This window comes from Diadema antillarum, unplaced genomic scaffold (genome assembly GCF_040938485.1).
Source record: "Diadema antillarum isolate AM-2024a unplaced genomic scaffold, OU_Dant_1.0 seq00001348_RagTag, whole genome shotgun sequence".
In the NCBI taxonomy this organism is placed as follows: Eukaryota; Metazoa; Echinodermata; class Echinoidea; order Diadematoida; family Diadematidae; genus Diadema; species Diadema antillarum.
The window spans coordinates 1,650,261-1,671,916 of record NW_027272113.1 but is presented as its reverse complement, the minus strand read 5'-3'; the positions used below and the strand labels follow the sequence as shown (position 1 = coordinate 1,671,916).

Genomic DNA, 21,656 nt, shown 5'->3' with positions numbered 1-21,656 from the left:
CCCAACTAAAACTTGGGCAGAAGTGAAAGACAGGGAACCATGTTATCACCATATCGCTATCAACTCCAAATGTTCATATGCACACACACTCGCACACACACACACACACACACAATTAACACATACAAGATATCCACTTCGTTCCTGATTTCGCATCTTGTCATTTATATTGCAAGAATGTCATTTGAATCTCGCAGTGAACAGTTCCCGTTAAGAGCACGGATTTTGATTAATCAATTTCGATTAACTTAAGTTAATAAAAAAGATAACAACAAACAAAAACAACAACAAAAAGAAATCACGCTGCAGGTCCCAAGTAATATCATGTATACGATTAGCTTCTCGTATCGTCGTCATATGCAACCTATAGAGATCGAATAACATGTGATCATGCATATTGCCGTTGGACCTTCACTTGATATTACTTTTGTATTTGTTTCTCTTTTTCACTTCTTTACGCACAAACTGGCAACAATTATTTCACTGTTTTCTTCTTCTCCTTTTTGTCCTTCAAGTGTAAGTCTGTCTTGGAAAGACTTCGATGACTTACTTATACTTAGTCCTCCCCACGTAAAGGTCTGTGATCTGTTGTTTTAGGTATTAATGAAATGAAAACATTTCAATCTCTCTCTCCCTCTCTCTGTAATACCTCTCACCAATTTCTCAATGCAATGGCAGATACTTATGGAACAACGACATTTCCAATCTCGAACAAGGCACATTTAGAGCACTTGAGAGATTATGGTGGCTGTAAGTATAAATAAAAAATCAAAATTGCAGGTTGTGTTTCCTTTCGAACGGTAAAGGATGAATATATTGTATATAATATGATATATGAAGAGCTTGCTTCCAAAAGGCGCTAAATCCATTGAAAAATGATGAATTTAGCGCCTTTTTGAAGCAAGCTCTTCATATAGATTACATGTACATAATGTATATAGGTGTGTGTGTGTGTGAGTGTGCTATTTTCCTTTAAATTGACATCTATGTAGAAATATTACCATTTTAGTCGCGATGCCCAAAATATGATCTTTTTAGCTCACCCGAGCCAAAATATCAAGTTAACCATTGTGATCATTCTTCGTCCGGCCTCAGACATTTATCGTCGTGCCTCTATAATATAGCGTTGTTCGTGTAGGATATAAAAAACAGAAAACAAAAAAAAAGAAACTATCTTTCTAGAGATAGAAGTGAAAGATCTTAGGAAATTGCAATGAGGAGGTACTGTGAAGAAGTATTTGTACCCATCAAGGGTACTTTCCTTCATTCATTTTGCCGATAATACCAATGTATAATTAAATGACTGAGCTTCAACCAACCTTGAATTGTAGAGGGCAAGCTTTCGTCCTCTCCTGAGGACTTTCTCAAGCCTTATGCAGTGGAGTGTTGTCTTGCTGCCGTTGCCTGTCTTTATTGATTACTGGACCATAGATTGGTGAAAGGGTATATCCCGAGTCTCTGTTGAGAGCTGGATTGACCCTTCTGATCCAAAGTGCTTCCTTTATTTTTCTTTTCAACCAGTTGCTTTCCGGTAAAACGGGCTGTGGAAATTGTGATAGAGAATCTACAAGAAGACCAAACACTTGATGATAGAACAGGTTTAAGCCCGAATGAAATTGGTCAGCTGTTGAGTATTTGTCTTGAAAATACCTACTTCACTTACAATGGCAAGTTATATCAACAAACTCATGGAACACCCATGGGATCACCTATCTCACCGGTCGTTTGTAACTTGTATCTAGAACATCTGGAAGAAGAGATCTTTTCGAATGCCCCCCATCCCCCTAGAATCTGGTGGAGATACGTGGATGACACTTTTGTTATCATTGACAGAGACCATATTGACGAATTCACTAAGTACATCAATAGTATAGACCAACATATTGAATTCACTGTTGAGCAAGAAGTTCAAAGGTCACTGAATTTCCTAGACACAAAGGTCTCTGTCAACCACGACCTTTCAGTTTCTATCACTGTGTACAGGAAACCAACCCACACTGACTCCTATTTGAACTTCGACTCGGATCATCCACTCAACACAAAGGAGGGAATTGCCTCTGACAATGATGCACTACGGAGTGAATTCCACCATATTGACAAGGCCCTTGCAGCATGTGGATACCCAGCTTGGATGAGACAAAAAGCCAAGGACAAAACAAGAACTAAGTCACCCACAAAGGAAAGAAAGGAGGCTAGCATTAGGGTAGTGCTCCCCTTCGTAAACACCATATCCTCCCGTCTGAAAAGAGCATTCCACAACAAGGACGTTGACATTGCATTCAAGAGCTGTAATACCCTGAGAAGTAGACTAGTCCATGCTAAAGACAAAGTCCCAAGGCAAATAAGGTCAGGCATTGTATATAAGATCACTCGTGCTGATTGCCATGATTGTTACATTGGGGAAACCAGCAGAACCTTGAACGAGAGACTCAAGGAACACAAAAGGGCACTGAGACTAAACAGTCCATCACACTCGGCGATAGCTGAGCACTCTTACAACACAGGACATAACATTGAATGGGATGAGGCGCGTATCATTGACTTTGAAAGCAACTGGTTGAAAAGAAAAATAAAGGAAGCATTTTGGATCAGAAGGGTCAATCCAGCTCTCAACAGAGACTCGGGATATACCCTTTCACCAATCTATGGTCCAATGATTAATAAAGACAGGCAACGGCAGCAAGACAACACTCCACTGCATAAGGCTTGAGAAAGTCCTCAGGAGAGCGCCAGTATATAAATTATTGTGTGTTGTTTACACGCCCTCTAGAGGCGACTTGATGACGCGCACATCTTCATGTACCAGCCAACCAGTCCCGTCCACCCCACCCCCACTATGGTCGATGTCGAGGGAACTCAACTTCAGCTTGATATCAATTAGGCTCCTCCAGGCCGCCCTCCTGACACCCCCGCTGATGGGACCCACCTTCAGCTCGATGTGAATCGGGCTCCTACAAACCCTCCTCCTGATACCCCTGCTGATGGGACCCACCTTCAGCTTGATGTGAATCGGGCTCCTTCAGACCGCCCTTTTGATATTCCTGCTGATGGGACCCACCTTCAGCTCGATGTGAATCGGGCTCCTTAAGGCTGCCCTCCTGATACCCCTGCTGATGGGACCCACCTTCAGCTCGATGTGAATCGGGCTCCTTCAGGCTGCCCTCCTGATACCCCTGCCGATGGGACCCACCTTCATCTCGATGTGAATCAGGCTCCTGCAGGCCGCCCTCCTGACAACCCCGCTGATGGGACCCACCTTCAGTTCGATGTGAATCGGGCTCCTACAAACCCTCCTCCTGATACCCCTGCTGATGGGACCCACCTTCAGCTTGATGTGAATCGGGCTCCTTCAGACCGCCCTTTTGATATTCCTGCTGATGGGACCCACCTTCAGCTCGATGTGAATCGGGCTCCTTCAGGCTGCCCTCCTGATACCCCTGCTGATGGGACCCACCTTCAGCTCGATGTGAATCGGGCTCCTTCAGGCTGCCCTCCTGATACCCCTGCTGATGGGACCCACCTTCAGCTCGATGTGAATCAGGCTCCTCCAGGCCGCCCTCCTGACAACCCCGCTGATGGGACCCACCTTCAGCTCGATGTGAATCAGGCTCCTACAAACCCTCCTCCTGATACCCCTGCTGATGGGACCCACCTTCAGCTTGATGTGAATCGGGCTCCTTCAGACCGCCCTTTTGATATTCCTGCTGATGGGACCCACCTTCAGCTCGATGTGAATCGGGCTCCTTAAGGCTGCCCTCCTGATACCCCTGCTGATGGGACCCACCTTCAGCTTGATGTGAATCAGGCTCCTTCAGACCGCCCTCTTGATATTCCTGCTGATGGGACCCACCTTCAGCTCGATGTGAATCGGGCTCCTTCAGGCTGCCCTCCTGATACCCCTGCTGATGGGACCGGCTGCCAGCAGATAAGCGATGCTTACTCCACCCCTCCCGTTCCTGACACCATTGCGACCCATTCTCCAGGCCGCCCCCCTGATGTCCTTGACTATCACCCTGCCTGTGGTGCTACCTTTGTTGCTGTCAAGGGTAGCTGTTGTGGAACCTACCTCCTGTGTGACAACATGTCATCTCCTCTAGGTCGTCCTCCGGACATTCTGCAAAATGACATCACCACCACTGCAGCACTAGGGTTGCTGTTACTGTATCTTTGCATACCAATGAAGATGCCTGAGATCATCTGCACTATCTTGCCACAATATCTCCTAAGTGTCTCGGTGCTACCTCAATCCATGTTTGCTGCCTTGCACTGATCATTGTACGGCATGTTTTTGGCACTGGACAGTTAAAACATGTTTTAGTTGCAGGCTTTGCCTGTTTGCCTTGAAATGTTAACGCATTTATCAGAAACGATGATGTATTTTTGCATATTTTTGATAGTAATGGTAGCCTGCCGGCTGTTTTGTATGTTGATTCATTTCTTCATACCACTTTTGACTGAGCAGACAGTTTTGTTCAAATCTTTCTTGCTTGTTTAATACACATGCATTTGGTGCTCGGATTTATATATTATGTGTATGTAGGTTCTACATATTTACCAATCATTTCCTGTTTGTACCGAGTGTTGGTAAAGTATGACTTTATCATTTGTGCAGGTTGTTGGGATTTTTGTGTGTACTTTGTTTTATTGTCTCTTACGCTCATACTTGTACACTTGAAAAGAACTTTCTGCGAATTTTTGATGGTTTGTTTAGAATATTACAGCACTACTGTAATGTTGTTAATGGGATTTTTTTTTTCCATTGGGAGGTATTTTATTGATCACTGTATTTTTGAAGGCTTTAGTGATATAAGTATTTTGGTGTACTCTTATCGTTTATGTACATGTCGTATGCTGTGATGATACAGTTTTGATTAGTTTTATGTCTGTGGTTATTTTTTCCAATTCACAGTCCTGAATAGTTCAGGGGAAGGGATATGGAACGTGGTAAAAGAAGGGAAGAGCGTATAGCTAACAATGCAGTTATACAGTGTACTTGTTTTATGGGGGCAAATATGTATAGAAGTTCGGGTAGTGAACGAACAGAGGAGGTAAGGGAAGTAGTGTGTGTGGATAGGATCAATGAAGATATTATGACAGAAGAATAAAGAGAAGTTATGATGTGTATACAGAAGCCACAGTGTTTTAATAGGACAGAAGACTATAGAGAAGTTATGTTGTATTGATAGGATAAAATGTGACCCTGCACCTCAAAACAAACAAAAAGTCGCCAGACATGAATTTTTAGTTAAGACTCTATTTTGAAAGAGCAGACTTTAAGCTTTAAAATGATGTATAACTCAAATCAAATGGACTCTCCTAACCTATCTAAATATTGGAAGGAAAGCACAAACTCAGGTAAAGTGTGAACTGAGAAAAGAGGCTCTGAAGTACAGTGTCTATTCAAGCGCTTAATCTTTACCAAACCGTGCTGGCTGTGCGATGAATGGGACAAAAAACAGGAAGTAAACCACCAGAGTAACAACAATGAAGGGATTATCAGATTAAACTGAAATTAAGCATGCCTCATTAACACATTCTGTCCATAATTAATGCCAACTTTCAAAGCAGTAGCACTATCTTTTCAAAAGTTATTAGAGTTGAAAGTGAAGAGTGTGGACAAGGTTTTTCAGAAATGAAAAAGGGATTCTAAAGACACACCTAATCACACTATTCTACCAAAAATGTTCGAGATAAACTGCTAAAAAACACACTTTCCTGCCCGTTTTATGATACCAAATTTTAGCATAATGTAAAAGAAGACCCGCTCTTTCAGAAAATATGAAAAAGTCAAGTTCGGCTAGGTTGACCCATTTCACTTATTTTCAGTCCTCACGCAAAATCAGTGTGTGCGACTTTATGTTCGTTTTGAGGTGCACGGTCACAAATGATATACTAAACTTAAGTTATATGTTATTAGAGGGAAATAATGATGTCATGATTTATTGGATAGTATACAGTACAAATTGACTACTGTCATAGGACAAAAGAATGTCAGATGTGGTGAGGTACAATGTAATGACAGGACAGAGTAATGTACAGAAATTTTAGTGTAATGAAAGAAAATGCTGAAAGTTGTATGGATGAGAAGAAGAGAGATAATTTCATGAGTTATTCGCAGTTTTATGATGCATTCTGAATATGTTAAAGTGTAGCATGCAGCACTTACAATACATAAGTGTATGTTGTATTATATTTTGGAGATATACAATGGTTCGGTGAATGTAAGGTTTTTTTATTTAGGGGTTCCAGTTTGGGCTTACTGCATTGATAAAAACAGTTCGCATACTATCCCCTCTCTTTTTATGGAATACGGTGTTAGATGTTGTGTGATGGTACATGTGTATTGTGATGTTAGCGCTACACTCGTACTACGGTCAATCCTTGTTTTTTCGGTTTGGTTGGCTAATCACATAAATTGTCAGAAGATAGTAGATATTGGATGCATACAAGTACTGCTTGAGTTATTTTTGAACGTATATGTATAGTATGTATGGCAGTACACCTGTAGTTCAGAATATAGTACCTCACAAGTTTTTTTAGTATTTTTATAGTTTATACAATAGGCCTGTATATACGTGAAAGGTAAAAGATGACATATTAAAGAAAGTTTGGTGAAGTAAAAGGCTGTTTTGATGCCAACATCATTCACGTGTGATTTTACACGTCTTGTGTGAGGTTGTGGAACACGTGACATCATATTTATTGTTAGTTATTTCTAATAGAAAGTTCTGTCTCAAAAGCAACACATGTTTGCACTACGTACAGTACATATTGCTTTTAGTTTGTTAGAGTACGGTACAAAGTGTTCCCATACTTGTGATACATTATTCTGCACTACGTACAGTACATATTGCTTTTAGTTTGTTGGGGTACAAAGTGTTCCCATATGTATTCATTATTCATGGTATGCACATGTTTGCACCATTTCCAAGAGAGAAGGAGAAACAGAAAGAAAGAAAGTAGTCACGCCAGTATATATTGTGTGTTGTTTACACGCCCTCTAGAGGCGACTGTATTGTAACCATGTTTCAGCCTGGATCTCCAATAAAGTGGAGTGTTCTTTTCGCATCCTAAATCCGATGTGTTATGTTTGTCTGTTTTACGGTAATGGCGGAGGATGAAAGCTTGCCCTCTACAATTCAAGGTTGGTTGAAGCTCAGTCATTTAATTATTCATCATCCCCAGCCGATGAAAGTTTTAAGTGTCAATACCAATGTATTTCTTCCCAATAACGATATTGATGTCCTTGTTCAAAGAGTCAATATAGAATTGACTAGCAATGTCGCTATGGCGACCGGAATGCCTAAGCCATAATGTATGGTTCTTCGTTGTAGGCCCATAGTTTAATGTCTTGGCAATGTGTGGTGACAGTTTTACGTAATTGGCAAAGTATGACAGGTTTGTCACAAATGTGATGAATGATATGATGAATGACTTTCTTCGAATTAGGTTTAATTGGTTGAATGTTTACGAGTGCAGGTATTTGGGGATTTGAGGATCTTTACTTGACTTTTGACCCTTTGATCAGTTTGTGCATTGCATATGTTTGAAGGTATGGACAAAACGTGTGATTTCAGTATCAAAGTGTAAATTGTAGCAATTCAACCCGACCTCACACCCTTGGCCTTTCACTCTATGACCCTAAAATTCCCAAGAGAATCCATTTCAGGAAGAACATGCATATGTACTAAGTTTAATGGTGATACCTTTAGTCACTTTCGAGATATGGAGGAAGAAGTGAAATTTAACACTTTCATTTTACCTTTTACCTTCTGGCCTTTGACCTTTGGCAAGAAACGTCCAAGAGAATCTCTATTGGATAATACATGTATATTTTCAGTTTCAAGAAAATTCTGCAGGCATTGCTTGAACATGAGGGAAATAAGCGAAATTTTGAGGAGTTGACCTTGGCCTTTAACCCCCTGACCTTCGACCCATGACCCCTAATCCCCTGTAATAACAGCCAATCAGCATCTGCATATGTACTAATTTTTATAAAGATACTTTGAATCTACTTTAAATCATTTACGAGATATGGACAAAAAATTAAATTTTTAAATTTTATGTATTTTTTCACTTGCCACCTTTAACCTCATGACGGAAAACTGTAGAATTGTATTTAGTAATACACGTTTACCCTATGTTTCAAGAATATCTCTTCAAGCATTTCACAGACATGTGGAAAAAGTGAAATTTTGAGCAATTGACCTTGACCTTTGACCTTGAGCATGTGCGCCCAAATGTTGATAGGCATAACTTCGCCCACTCGTATATAAATAATGACAAGTTTCATTAGGATACCTCAAGCGGTTTTTTGGTGACGATCTCCACAAAATTGATTACGGACGGAAGGAGGGATGGACGGACGGACGGACAACCCGAAAACATAATGTCTCCGGCGACACTTCGTAACGGAGGCATAAAAATAGTGACTATTATAGGTCAGAGCTAATAGGCTTTCACTGAAAGTTAAAAAAAATACATGAATTACATGGTTATCTGAATATTGTTGTTGTTGTTGCTGCTGCTGTTGCTGCTGCTGCTGTTACTGTTTTTGTTCAAAAATAATTCTAGATGATTCTAATCTAGATAATCTACCATATTTCACATTTCTTGGAATTCTTGTAGTCACACTCCTCTGGAAAATGCGTATCGATTACATTTCTAAAATTATCTCGCGTAATATAGGCGTCATGCGCTGACTTAGATTTCATCCTCCTCAAAAGTCATTACTTGTACACCTCTATGATACTGCCTTGAATGCCTTAATAATGGAATGTTTGCTAGGGGGCAATATTCATCACACGCTGCTGAATATAATGCTATTGCTGCAAAAGAGGGCACTCCGTATAATTTATTATTCTCTCATTCGTTCACATACACATTTATTGTTTCCCTCAAATGAATTAAATAAAAAAGAAATCAATGAGTTGTTCATTATCTAACATCGGTTAATCTCTGTACATGTATAAGAACAGTCTACTTCCGTGTTTTTTTTTATGCCATGTTCGACGATTTTTAGCTACAATGACACTTATTCGTACTCCAAATTACTAGAATTCCTTGAATCATGACAGATCATAAAAACTGCTTCTTCATTATGCTCCTTTAAACTCCTTTTTTTCTTTTAGAATCTTATAATCATCTTCTTTGAGTCAGCTTAGTTTAAAGACTTATTTTGTAACCCGTTTAACAATCTGCGTTGCCGCCTTTATTATTGCCTCAAAGTTTCTTTAAGACAGTTCCACATCTAAAGCATTATATTTTGTTTGCTAGACGTATAAGGTGTACTTCGTATATAAGGGAGAAAAGGACTTTTCTTTTTTTTTTCTTCGTCGAACCCGCTAGTCTCGTTGCCTGTGTTGTCTGTTCCTGTCTATTTTGTTTTTTTCGTTGTTATGCTAGTCTTGTTTCCTTTTGTCGTCAAGTCAGTCTTTTCCGCAGGAGTGGTCTTGTTGCTGTCCCAGTCTAGTTTCACGTTTGTTCGCTTGTTTGTTACCTCGTCGTTGTTTTGTGTGTATCTTTTTTTTTTGTCCGTATGTCTCGTAGTGGGCATCCATGTCTTTATCCATTTATTATTCAGAATGGTAAGTTTTACAAAATAACGTAAAATAATAAAGTTACTGAATTGCAACGACCTGCCTTTCTTTCTAGTGGAAGTACCAAGATTACGTTCTGATTACATAGAGATAACAGACACTGGTTCTTGGTTTGTTTGTTGTTGTTTTTTTTGCAACTGAATTTAACAGGTATCTGTCAAACAACAACATATCATTCATCGAGCCAGGTGCATTCGATGGCTTAAGCAACGTTTGGTGGCTGTAAGTATCCTACATCAAGAGCGCATTACATCTCAGGTGGGCAGACAGATAGGTTGAGACTGTGACACGACATAATGCTCTGCCGGCAATTGCTCCATCGATAATTGCTCCACCGACAATTGCTTCACTCAAATTTGCTCCGGAATTTTGCGAAGCATTTGTCCTAATTTTTGGAGCAATATTGTCGGCGGAGCATATTATGTTATAGAAGCAGTCGAACGGCTTATATTCGCCTTATATCCCATTATTCTTTTCTCTCCTAAGCACAACCTATGTCAGGAATGACATCTTAAGCCCCCATCTCACAAGGAAGGCAATCATGGCCGCCATGGCGATCTGTGACGATTTAACAAATCGTGGCGCGATCGCTGTCCGTCTCAATTTCTGGCCTCCGAGGCAATTGCACTACGGTTTCTCTACACTCAACCTGCCCTGTAGGCGATAGTGCCACGATAATGCCACGACGCTGCCACGTTTTTGCCGCTTTTTCCAAGCCGAAGAAACGCCCTGCTTTTGCAATCAAAGCGATTGTATTGCGATATTCGCACGCTTATCAAGACGTGGCTACAACAGTGATACGATCGGAGCGACAGCGAGAAAAGAAGTGAACGAGGTTTAACTTTGTTGATCTATTTGACCCATAATAGATGAAAAACGCAGAAAAAAAATCTCAATACTCAACATGTGACCCCGCATCACCCCAACCTCCCCCCCCCCCCCAAAAAAAAAAAAAATCGCAAGGATGCTTTAGTTAAGGCAGATTCTGAAAGAGCAGACATTAAGCTTAAAAATGAGGTTAAACCCAGCTGAAATGGACATTCCTAATTATTGGAAAGAAAGCACACACTCTGGAAAAGTGTGAACTGAGAAAAGAGGCGTTGAAGTACAGAATCTATTCAAGCAATCTTTACCAAGTCGTGCCAGCTGTGTGATGAATATTACACAAACACACACACACAAAAAAAAAAAACAGGACGTAAACCATCGGAACAAGAACAATCAAGGGATTATCACATTTAGCTGAAATTATTCTGCGTGCTTTAATATCAACCTATGTCCATGATTATTGTAAATTTTCAAAGCAGTTGCATTAACTTTTTCAAATTATTAGAGTTGAAAGTTAAGAATGTGCAAAGGGTTTTTCAGAAATGAAAAGGGGACTCTTTAAGACACACCTTCTCACAGTGCTTTACAAAAAAGCGCTCAATAAAAACGACTATTTCCTGTCTGTTTTATGATCCCAAACTTGAGCACAATAAAGAACAAGATTTGGTCTTTCAGAAAATATGAAAAACTCAAAACTAGCTATGGTTGACCTACTTCACTTATTTTCAGTCCTGGCACGAAATCAACGCGTGCGACTTTTTTTCTTTTTCTTTTTTTTTTTGTTGTAATGCACCGTCACATAGAGAAATGTTTGGATATGTGTAGGCCTACCTAATAGTATGTACATGTACATTGCATACAACAAGAGTTTGTTTGGAGAGAAAAAAAAAACACAAACCGATAAGTCCATTTTTTATAGAAAATCAATTTATTTCACTGAGATTTAAGTAATGGTAGTTGCAATGTGACAATGAAATCAGCTTGTAGCAAAATGAAACATGCTGTAACTCGCATTATTTTAGTCTAAAATAAGGGTGTCAGTTGTTGCAATACCTGAGAAACGCCACCCGTCTTGTTTGCAAACACCGATAAGTCCAGTTGTAGTAAATATATAAGGCGATGTCAAGACGGTGTCAGGCAGTTTCAAGATGTTTAGCTCCTTGCTACACAGTGTTACGCATACTATTTATGTACGCACTACGACGAGATACAATTGTACGAACTTCGCAGTAATCGCATACAGGCCGACGTGGAGATTATGTGATGATCGAAACACAGAATTTTGACACGACCGGAGAGGTTATTCACCTTTTGTCTAACGCGGAACGAAACCTAAGAGCAAGAAAGAAAATACATGAAGAGTGTGTTCGCCAAAACCGATAAGTACATTTTTGAAGATCTTGAAGTACGGTCTCTGTCATAAATTACAAAACAATTCCTTTTAAATGATATATTGGTCTCTATATACATATAAAGGTAGATTTTTGAAGTTATGATCAAAAGAAGCAAACTTATTTTATTATTCTCTTTATTTTCTTGACTTTTAACCGCAAGTACCTTCATTTGGCAAATATGGACTTATCAGTTTTTGCAAACATACTCTTCATATCGTTACTTTAGCATGATAGTTTCCGATAAATTTGAAATGTGTCTTGCTTCCTTACCATTATTTGTCCCAAATTTCAGGAGCATTGTTAAAAAGAAAATGAAGATGAGAAAACAGTGTGGTCCGCAATGATATGTCTTGATCAGTTGGTATAATATGTTGTATACGTGGCAACGCAGTTTTTTAGACATAACAAACAATAAGAATAATATCTTGGGCATTTTGTTTGAAAAACCAGGCTGTAACGTTCGATCCATGATACTTTCCCCATCTAATCAAATCGCCACAGTAATCTGTTGACATGGCAGCGTAATTTCTGACACATTAAAAATGTGTCTTGCACATCTTCATCCAAGGTTCATACGCCGAGTTCTCTGTGCCAAATTTCATGGGCATTGTTCGAAAACTAAGATGGTAGCTCGATCCACAATATTTTTTGTTTTTGTTTTTGCAACTAACCGAATGGCAGCCAGCCGTCACGATGGACTATCGGCAAATCGCAAATTACAATGAGGAGTACAAAATATCACATCTTTGCTTATGTGTAGACTTCTGTAAATGTAACCGCCAACTCCCCAGGTAACCGAAGTTCATAACTGATCTTAACATTATCCGTGTGCTACGCTAATATGGTTAAAAAAGAAATCGCTTTAAAGATTTTGAAGAAAATGGCCTTATCGTCTGCTGTGAACAAACTCTTTACATGGAATATACGCCTACACTCCCTGACACAGACACACACGCACACACACACACACACACACACACACACACACACACACATATATATATATATATATATATATATATATACATATATATATATATATATATATATATATACTTCGTATGTCCTCGTATTGTAAACAACATTACGATTAACTTCTGTATTACTTCTCTCAAAAGGATTCTCAGAAACAACAGTATTAGCGCCATTGAGGGAAGTACATTCCATGGACTCGACACTCTTTTTTACTTGTAAGTATGGACAACATTTTCATGTAGACAGAAATATTGCTTTTAGAATGCGAACGAGTCTTTTGTTCAGGTAATCAGCGTCAGAGTTATACGTGTCTCCTAGCTAACTTGTTCTTGATAATGGCAAGTACTGACATATGCCTCAGATTCTGAATACATTTGACCGTACAGCATAACACCTTAGCACTGACTTTTAAAAAGGTGAATGGGGCACAAGCAGGATGTATTTTGTGCCCAATTCAAAGTGTTAATATCAGTGTGAAGCATCTTCAAAAGAAGGAAGACCATTTGTGACCCTGCACCTCAAGACAAACAAAAAGTCGCCAGACATGAATTTTTAGTTAAGACGATAGTCTGAAAGAGCAGACTTTAAGCTTTAAAATGATGTATAACTCAAATCAAATGGACTCTCCTAACCTATCTAAATATTGGAAAGAAAGCACAAACTCAGGAAAAGTGTGAAATGAGAAAAGAGGCTCTGAAGTACAGTGTCTATTCAAGCGCTTAATCTTTACCAAACCTGCTGGCTGTGCGATGAATGGGACAAAAAACAGGAAGTAAACCATCAGAGTAACAACAATGAAGGGATTATCAGATTAAACTGAAATTAAGCATGCGTCATTAACACATTCCGTCCATAATTAATGCCAACTTTCAAAGCTGTAACAATATCTTTTCAAAAGTTATTAGAGTTAAAAGTGAAGAGTGTGGACAAGGTTTTTCAGAAATGAAAAAGAAATTCTAAAGACACACCTGATCACACTATTCTACCAAAATAGTTCGAGATAAACTGCTAAAAAAACACACTTTCCTGCCCGTTTTATGATACCAAATTTTAGCATAGTGTAAAAGAAGACCCGCTCTTTCAGAAAATATAAAAAAGTCAAGTTCGGCTAGGTTGACCCATTTCACTTATCTTCAGTCCTCACGCAAAATCAGTGTGTCCGACTTTATGTTCGTTTTGAGGTGCACGGTCACAAATATTAATATTTGTTCGCCACGTGAAAAAGCCGTCTTGTTCGGTATGAATATTTCTCCAATTTCCCGTTTAATTTTATATAGAAAAGCAAATCGCATTAACTCATAGGTAATTCTCTGAATAGCCATGTACATCAGCGAAATATTATTCAGTCTTTGCTAACATTGTTGTTTATCAAGGAATTAACCACTAACGAGTGATGTGTAAACGTCTATCAGTAATCGCCATCATTGCATGTGCTATTTATTTTCAATGGTAAAAAGTTATACTTTGAGTTTTAACACGGAGACACAATATATATTTGATTTGAACCTTTTAACTCACTTTATAAATCCTATTGCTCCATTAAAAAAATTCACAACAGTAAAATTATTGAAGTGTGTCTGATAATTCCAGGAGCTATATACAGTGTTAAAACATATCAGTGTTTGTCATTTTTGTGTGGGTGTTGCATTGTTTGTTTATTTGTTTTTTGTTGGTTTTTTTCCCCTTCTGCGATTGGTATTTACTTAGGGATCTTTCTTACAACAACCTTCGGATCATTAACAACCGTTCGTTTGAAGTTCTGGACGGCTTAAAAGACTTGTAAGTAGAGTTCTTAAAAAAAGATCGATTTTATTTACAATATCAATAATTGAATCAGGATCGCGGCACCAATTATATTAACACTAAAAGATAATGAGACAATTATGATTGACTCTCATTCTTCAAAATGGTATAAACCTAAATTTGTCTATATTTCAAAACACTTTCAAATACGCACGGAATAATTAGTACAATCCTATCCATTGATATATATCCATGACACTGCAGTCATAATGAAATTTGTGTGTGCTGTTTTTCGCTGCTTTATTCTTCAACAGAGACTTAAGTCACAATGATATCATCGAAATAATGGTGGACGTATTTGCTGGTTTAGAACAGTTGGTGGCACTGTAAGTATATTGAAAACACACACTTAAGTTGGCTAGAGATGTTTACATATCTGTTGCCGTTATTGATCGATATTTCCTGAAAAAAAAATGATGGAACTGTCAGGAGAGAGTTTTCTTAATTTGTCTGTCCTGGAAACAAATTAATTTTGTAAGGTCGCAACTGATTTGTAAGATTTGTAAGATCGAGACTATTTTAGATCCATAACTTGCAATTCAAGGGAATATTGTGTATTCTTGTCTTCTTCTTCTTTCTTCCTCAATCTTCCGAGGATCGCTGTCCGTAGTTCTAATTGGTTACCTCTTTATCACGCTATTATAGTCTTGTTTCCTCTCGTCAAGTCAGTTTTTTTTTTCTACAAGTAATCCTTTTGCTGTTTCTGGTCTTGTGCTATTGTTTGTTTGTTGTTGTTGTTTATTTGTGTGCAACTGTTTGTCCGTCTGTCTATCGGGGGGCTCCAGAGCCTTTTGTGCCGCTTAGTTGCTGTTTTCGATCAATCTTGGCATTATTTTTTTTTATCCAACAGGGGTCCACACTCTACAAGCTCTGTCTTTTTGTTTTATAGTTGGTCCCTCCGTTTGTTTTTATCACACATTGCACACTGACAATTATTTCACTTCTGTTACTTCAGCAACAATAGCAATGTATCTGTACTGTAAGTTTTCAATTATTGTTTTCTTTGGATAAATTTACATGAACTATCTTTGTCTCTAAAGAAAGTGAGATTTATATGTAGGCTATTTATTTTACTGTCAAAAACAAAACAAAAACGAAATAAATTTGAACTAAACCAAACTGCTACCCTACATTTTTTCACAAATGTGTCGGGGGAAAAGAAACCAAGGGGGATCGAAACTCTGACATACTGCTTTTCTGGGCAGTGACATTACAACAATGCATCCCTGGTTTGCCGGCGGTGAGACGATGAGCTTGGAACAAGACATCTTAGTACCCAAGCCACGAAATTGCGTTATATGTGGAAGATATCTCCGACACCGTGTAACGTACATGAATTCAACAAGATTTTGTGATCATGTGATAAGGATAGAAGAATAAGCAAAAAAAAAAAAAAAAAAAAGGATGCAATTGCATTGATTGAAATAACTGATTAAGAGTGTCACTTTCATAATTAACTGCTGATTTCTCCAAACTGCAGTACCTTACCCATATGATTCACTGCAAAGGTGGTGGGGCGTTCTTTTGCAGCTGGACACTAGTCTACAGTTAAACATTTTTTTTTTTTAATAATTATAATTTTGCGGGTAATTCATCTTGTAATGAAAGAGAAAATTACAGGAGGCTACTATTAACAAAGTTATGAGCGACGTTAGATACATGCGTGGTAGGGTATTGGTACGCCCCTCTTTTGGATTAAACCTTTAAATACTTCAACATTTCGGTAAACAAATATAAATATATATAATATATATATATATATATATATATATATATATATAAAGGCAAAGGCCTACATAAGCTCGACACACACACACACACACACACACACACACACACACACACACAGTTAACCCTATAAAGCCCAAGCTATTTTGACCCCTGCGAGCACAAGGGTGTGTGTGTGGGGGGGGGGGGGGCTGCACACTGTACCCCCATAACTTCTTTATTATATGATGTATCACCGTCATAATATTATTTGACACGTCGGTAGAGCAACTCATACTCTACATGACGCAACATTTGAAATTTCTCGAGGGTCACCCACTGAGGCCGTCAAAAAAACAAAATAAAAAAGATACTGACGAAATATGCTGAAATCATGTTTCTTCTAATATTTCTTTATTCAGAGTGTATAATATTATGTTGTATCTTATACCAATCATTTTTATATTTGCCACAAAGGAAAAGCAAATAAACCTTCACTATGTGTTATGGTTGCAAAATTTCAGGTCAACACATGGGGACGCTTTTCATTACAATATGATTTGATTTTATTTGATTTTATTCATTTATTCGCTGTATTGCATCATTTACAATTCCTTTTTTTAATCGGGTAAAGTCCGTAGGAGTGGCAAATGAAAATATGATAAGGGGGTACAATTAAATGTGCTCCCTTGGTTTTCTAGGGTTAAAACATACAGACAACTGGTACGAGACATGGTTAACTATAAGTATATGTGCAATCATCCTCTGAATTCATTTCACCTTACTCTGTCGTTAAAGGGTGCGTGCAGTTCTGGTCGAGGTGAGGATATACAGTGTAGCTTTTAACGTTTTGCGAGATATACAGAAACCACTCTATTAGATGCCAAAGAGCATGCAATTCTAAGGGGTATCAAAAGTTTATTTGATGAAAATCGGTTTTGAAATGGGTGAGATATCCAAAAACAAGGTGAAACAAAGAGATCCTAACAAAAGGTCTGGCTTTTGCCTTTTATTATTATCACTTTTTTTGGATATCTCAGCCATTTGAAAACCAATTTTCATCAAATAAACGTTGAATCCTTCTTAAGATTATATGCACTTTCACATTTCATAAGGGGTTTCTCATTATCTCACATACGAATGTTCAAAGCATTGAATCCCCACCTCAACCTGTCCTGTTCAGTCCCTTTAAAGCACAATTTTAATATTTCGCACCTACCGTTGTAGCCGACAATCACATTGCGCGAGTTCTTCTGACGACATCAAGTCAGCACTTACTATTCCAACCGATATCTCTATTGTTGTTCCTAGGGATCTATCGCACAACAAGATTCATACCATTATCAGTGGAGTGTTCCACGATTTGACCAGCCTCTATGCTTTGTAAGTACTGTACAACAAAATTATGTTCTGAGACTTTATCCGATATTTTCGATTCATTATGGTTATAGTCAAATCGTTAAGATTGAATCATGTTAATATGTCGTGGCAATAACGATGTTACTAATCACTTTTTTATCATACTGCTCGTCAAATTACTAGCAATTGTATCTGAAAGGACTGAAGGAAAAGAAAACGACCAGTACTAGGCGTACCATTTTAACCCAATGTTAATGCATGACGTTCTTTCGTGATTCCAATTCTATTTTAGTTGTTGACTTAAGTTTGATTTTTTTTTTCAAATCCATGGACAGTTACCTAGTCATACAGTGTAAATGTCTTGATGATCATTTTTTTCTGTTAATTTTCACGCAGGAACCTGTCAATGAACGCAGTCCAGCTTCTTCAGTCGCGCACTTTCTCAAGTCAGACAATGCTAAAGTACCTGTAAGAGACGATACAATAATCCTTACCATTGACAGCATTGATGCTACTCTAGATGTTATTGTTTGCTACTATCGTTAATATATATAATCATTGTCATGTAACAGTTATACAGGTTTGCCCTAATGGGCAGACCAGTCATGTTTTAGAGGGTTCAACTGATTCTTTCTTTTTTATTTTTAGGTAACTTACCACGCATGTTCAGTTTTTTGTTTTCTGTCTTTCCAAGTTATCAATTGATAGAAAGACACCTGGGAACATAAATAATCATGTGCTATTTACTTTGCAATTACTTTCATTATTTGTGTATACAATATAATCTCGATGTAAGTCCTTCTTTAAGATGGATGTTGCGTGTTGTTTTGTTTTTTTCGTCACAGAGCATTGGATAATAATCCAATTACATACATTGAACCAGATGCATTCATCAACCTCACTGAACTGGAATATTTGTAAGTAGAAAAAAAGACAAATGTTCTACCACATCTGGGTTTTTTGTTTTTTGTTTTGTTTTTGCAACTATTCAACGTTTGACTTTTATAGGTAAATTTGGATGGATTTGTATCCCTGCCTTGACAGTGTGTCTTTAAAAAAACAAAAACAAAAACCTAAAACAAAAACAAAAAAACATAATTTAGCCAAGACCCTTACTTCTTCTTTCATTTCAAGAATTCAAAAGTGAAAATCAGGAGAATACAAATAAGAAAAGTGCATGTACAACGTGAATTACAAAGCAATTCCGCCATAAAGTAGAATCGTGTCGTAGTATATAAGAGCGTACTCTTTGAAGTAATGCAGATGAATATTGCAATAATTGATGGTCTTTCGTGTGCTTTTTTTTTTCTCTCTCCTGTAAGGTTTCTAACAAATGTTAAACTGCACGTTGTTGACAGCAACACAGTGACACCTCTTAAGTCTTTGACAGCTGTGTAAGTATGCCGCGTTGTTTGTGTTTTGTTCTAAACGCTGGTTTGAGATCATTGAATGAAAATTGCCCCGCCCCTTGAAATGATATTGGTTAATGATACTATTGACGGATAATGATAACAATATTCATGACAATGATATTGATAACAATACAAGTAATGATAATAATTTGTGAATTTCGTGGGTGTTGAACAAGTATAAGAACACATCACTGAAGTTTAAGGAAAATCGACAATCCACTTAAAAGTTTAAAGTTTTTATTAAACCCAATTTCCGTCATCTTTATTGGGTATAGGGCTACAACAATGTGGGATGTCACAAAAGAGTAACGATTTAAAGAAGATATAAAGAGATTTCAACCGAATTTCACATATTTTAATGAAACAAACGCAAACAGAAGGAATCCCGTTTTGTTTGCTCAATTTTCCAGTAATAAATAATATTCATTCTGTTCAGGTTTTTCTGTTTGCGTTTGCTACATACTCAAAAAGCTGCATCACTTCGGTGATCCCTCGCATTTATCTCCAAGTTGAATTATCCTTCGGGTTTATGCAAGGTTCAAGTGTGTACGTGTGTGTCACACACAAACAAACTGCTATAGCTTCTGACAATTCCAGCATTGAGAATTTAGGGTTTCTGAGACGAACACTGAACTGGGGCTTTCTATAGCTCAGTCGTTAGAGCACCGGGCTAGAAATCCGGAGGTCTCGGGTTCGTATCCCGAAGGAATCCCATTTTCTTTGCTCAATTTTCCACTATTCTTTGAAAGTACACATTCCCTCATCTTATTACTGACACATGTGAATGGTAATATTTTCCCCTGCATTCTTTAAAAAAGAAGCAACTCCAGCATTAGTGCTCTTTCATTAAGTCAGAAAGACGAAAACATGTTGATTTCTCTTTATATTTTACTCAGATCATTAAAAACTGTCAAAACGTTTCTTAGAAGTCGCATTCTTTCAGCATGTTTGAATCTTCCATCTTTTGTTGCGGGTTACGATTAGGAATCTTATCTAGTAATGCCTAATGGGATATATGATGTAGCGTTACAGGTTATCAAGGAGTGGGAGTGAAAGTAAAAAGCGCTGCCCCAGAATGCGTGAGTCTGTTGTTTGTTGGTTCGTATGTTTGTATTTATGTGTATGTGTTTGTGTGTGTGGAGTGAAGTAGGTGTTATATTTCTCTATCTACGCTGTTACCTGTATACACGTTAAGGACATGTCTGCATTTGTTTGTTAATTCGTGCATTGATATGGCAATCAATGATATAAATTAATTTTCACTATTACTCATACTAGATCGACTTCCGATACTCGCCTCTGCTGCCTTGTGGCAAATAGCACGAACTGCACTTCGACCGTCCCAACGAATCCTCTTGACACCTGCGGTAGTCTGTTTCCGAGTGTCGTATTAAGGGTGTTCGGATGGTTAATGGGATTGACCGCCCTCATTGGAAACTGCGTAGTATTGTACCTACGTCTCTTCCAAGCACAAGAAAGCAAGGTCCAGAATCGACTGATAGCAAGTCTTGCCCTGGCTGATTGTGTAATGGCGGTGTACATGTTGATCATAACATCAGCAGATTTGCGTTTTGCTTCAGATTATTTCCTGAATGCGCCGCTGTGGCGGAATTCAGGTCTCTGCCGTTTTGCAGGGTTTCTGGCATTTCTCTCAAGTGAGGCATCTGTGATAAGTTTGACGCTGATAACTATAGATAGGTTCGTATGTATTGTGTTCCCGTTCGGTGGTTGGAAAATTACTACCAAGTGGTGTAGAATCATGCTCTGCATCACTTGGCTTTCTGCTTTTGTGATTTCTCTTCCCACTTTGATTGATAACTCGAAAATACCGGATTTCTATGGACAGTCAGACGTATGCATAGGCCTTCCTCTGCACTTGTCGTCTGGTGGTACAGGTGTCTTAGTCACAACCAAAGAAACTGAATGGAGTAGGGATTTTACAGTCACTTTCGAGTCACTTAGCAGCAAGAAACGTCCCCCATGGATTTACTCAATCGTTGTATTTATTTGCATGAACTTGCTGTCGTTCATCTTTATAGCAGTTTGCTATATTGTAATGTTCGTCAAAGTGAGGCGGTCGGGCAAAGAGTCCACAAACACCGCCTCTCGGTCACGTGAGATCAAAATGGCTCGCAGAATGGCGATTCTGATCGGAACTGATCTTGCCTGTTGGATGCCCATCATTTTAATGGGCATACTAAGTCAGACAGGCACAGTCACAATACCAACATCTCTCTATGCCTGGAGTGTTATCTTTATTCTGCCTATCAATTCCTCCCTAAATCCAATGTTGTACACGTTCATGTCTTACTCTGACAAGGGCAAGAGAACACCCAGATCCAAGTAACTCCGGTATCCCCGTACGTCCTATCCAACATAAAAGAGCGGGGAAAACGTAGGCCCTATAATACACTTGTCAAGCACGATTAATTCCTCTAGATGAAAACCTGCGAAATACATTATTACACAAAATTGCTCCAACATGCCTGGAAAAATAATCTGAACAGAGCAAAAGACAAAGAAAAGTTATATTTCCCACAATATGTCTAGAAAGCATTTCTTTCAACAGGTTTTACAGG

General features: G+C 38.4%; 1 protein-coding gene across 1 annotated transcript; it reads left to right on the top strand.

Moving 5' to 3' along the window:
* Positions 1 to 1,699: 1,699 nt before the first annotated feature.
* LOC139708547 (uncharacterized) lies at positions 1,700 to 21,424 on the top strand. The gene is made up of 4 exons (XM_071620489.1): positions 1,700 to 2,203; positions 3,461 to 3,598; positions 3,791 to 4,161; positions 20,356 to 21,424. Exons 1-4 carry the CDS (start codon positions 1,700 to 1,702, stop codon positions 21,422 to 21,424), a joined length of 2,082 nt encoding a protein of 693 aa, XP_071476590.1.
* Positions 21,425 to 21,656: the final 232 nt, after the last annotated feature.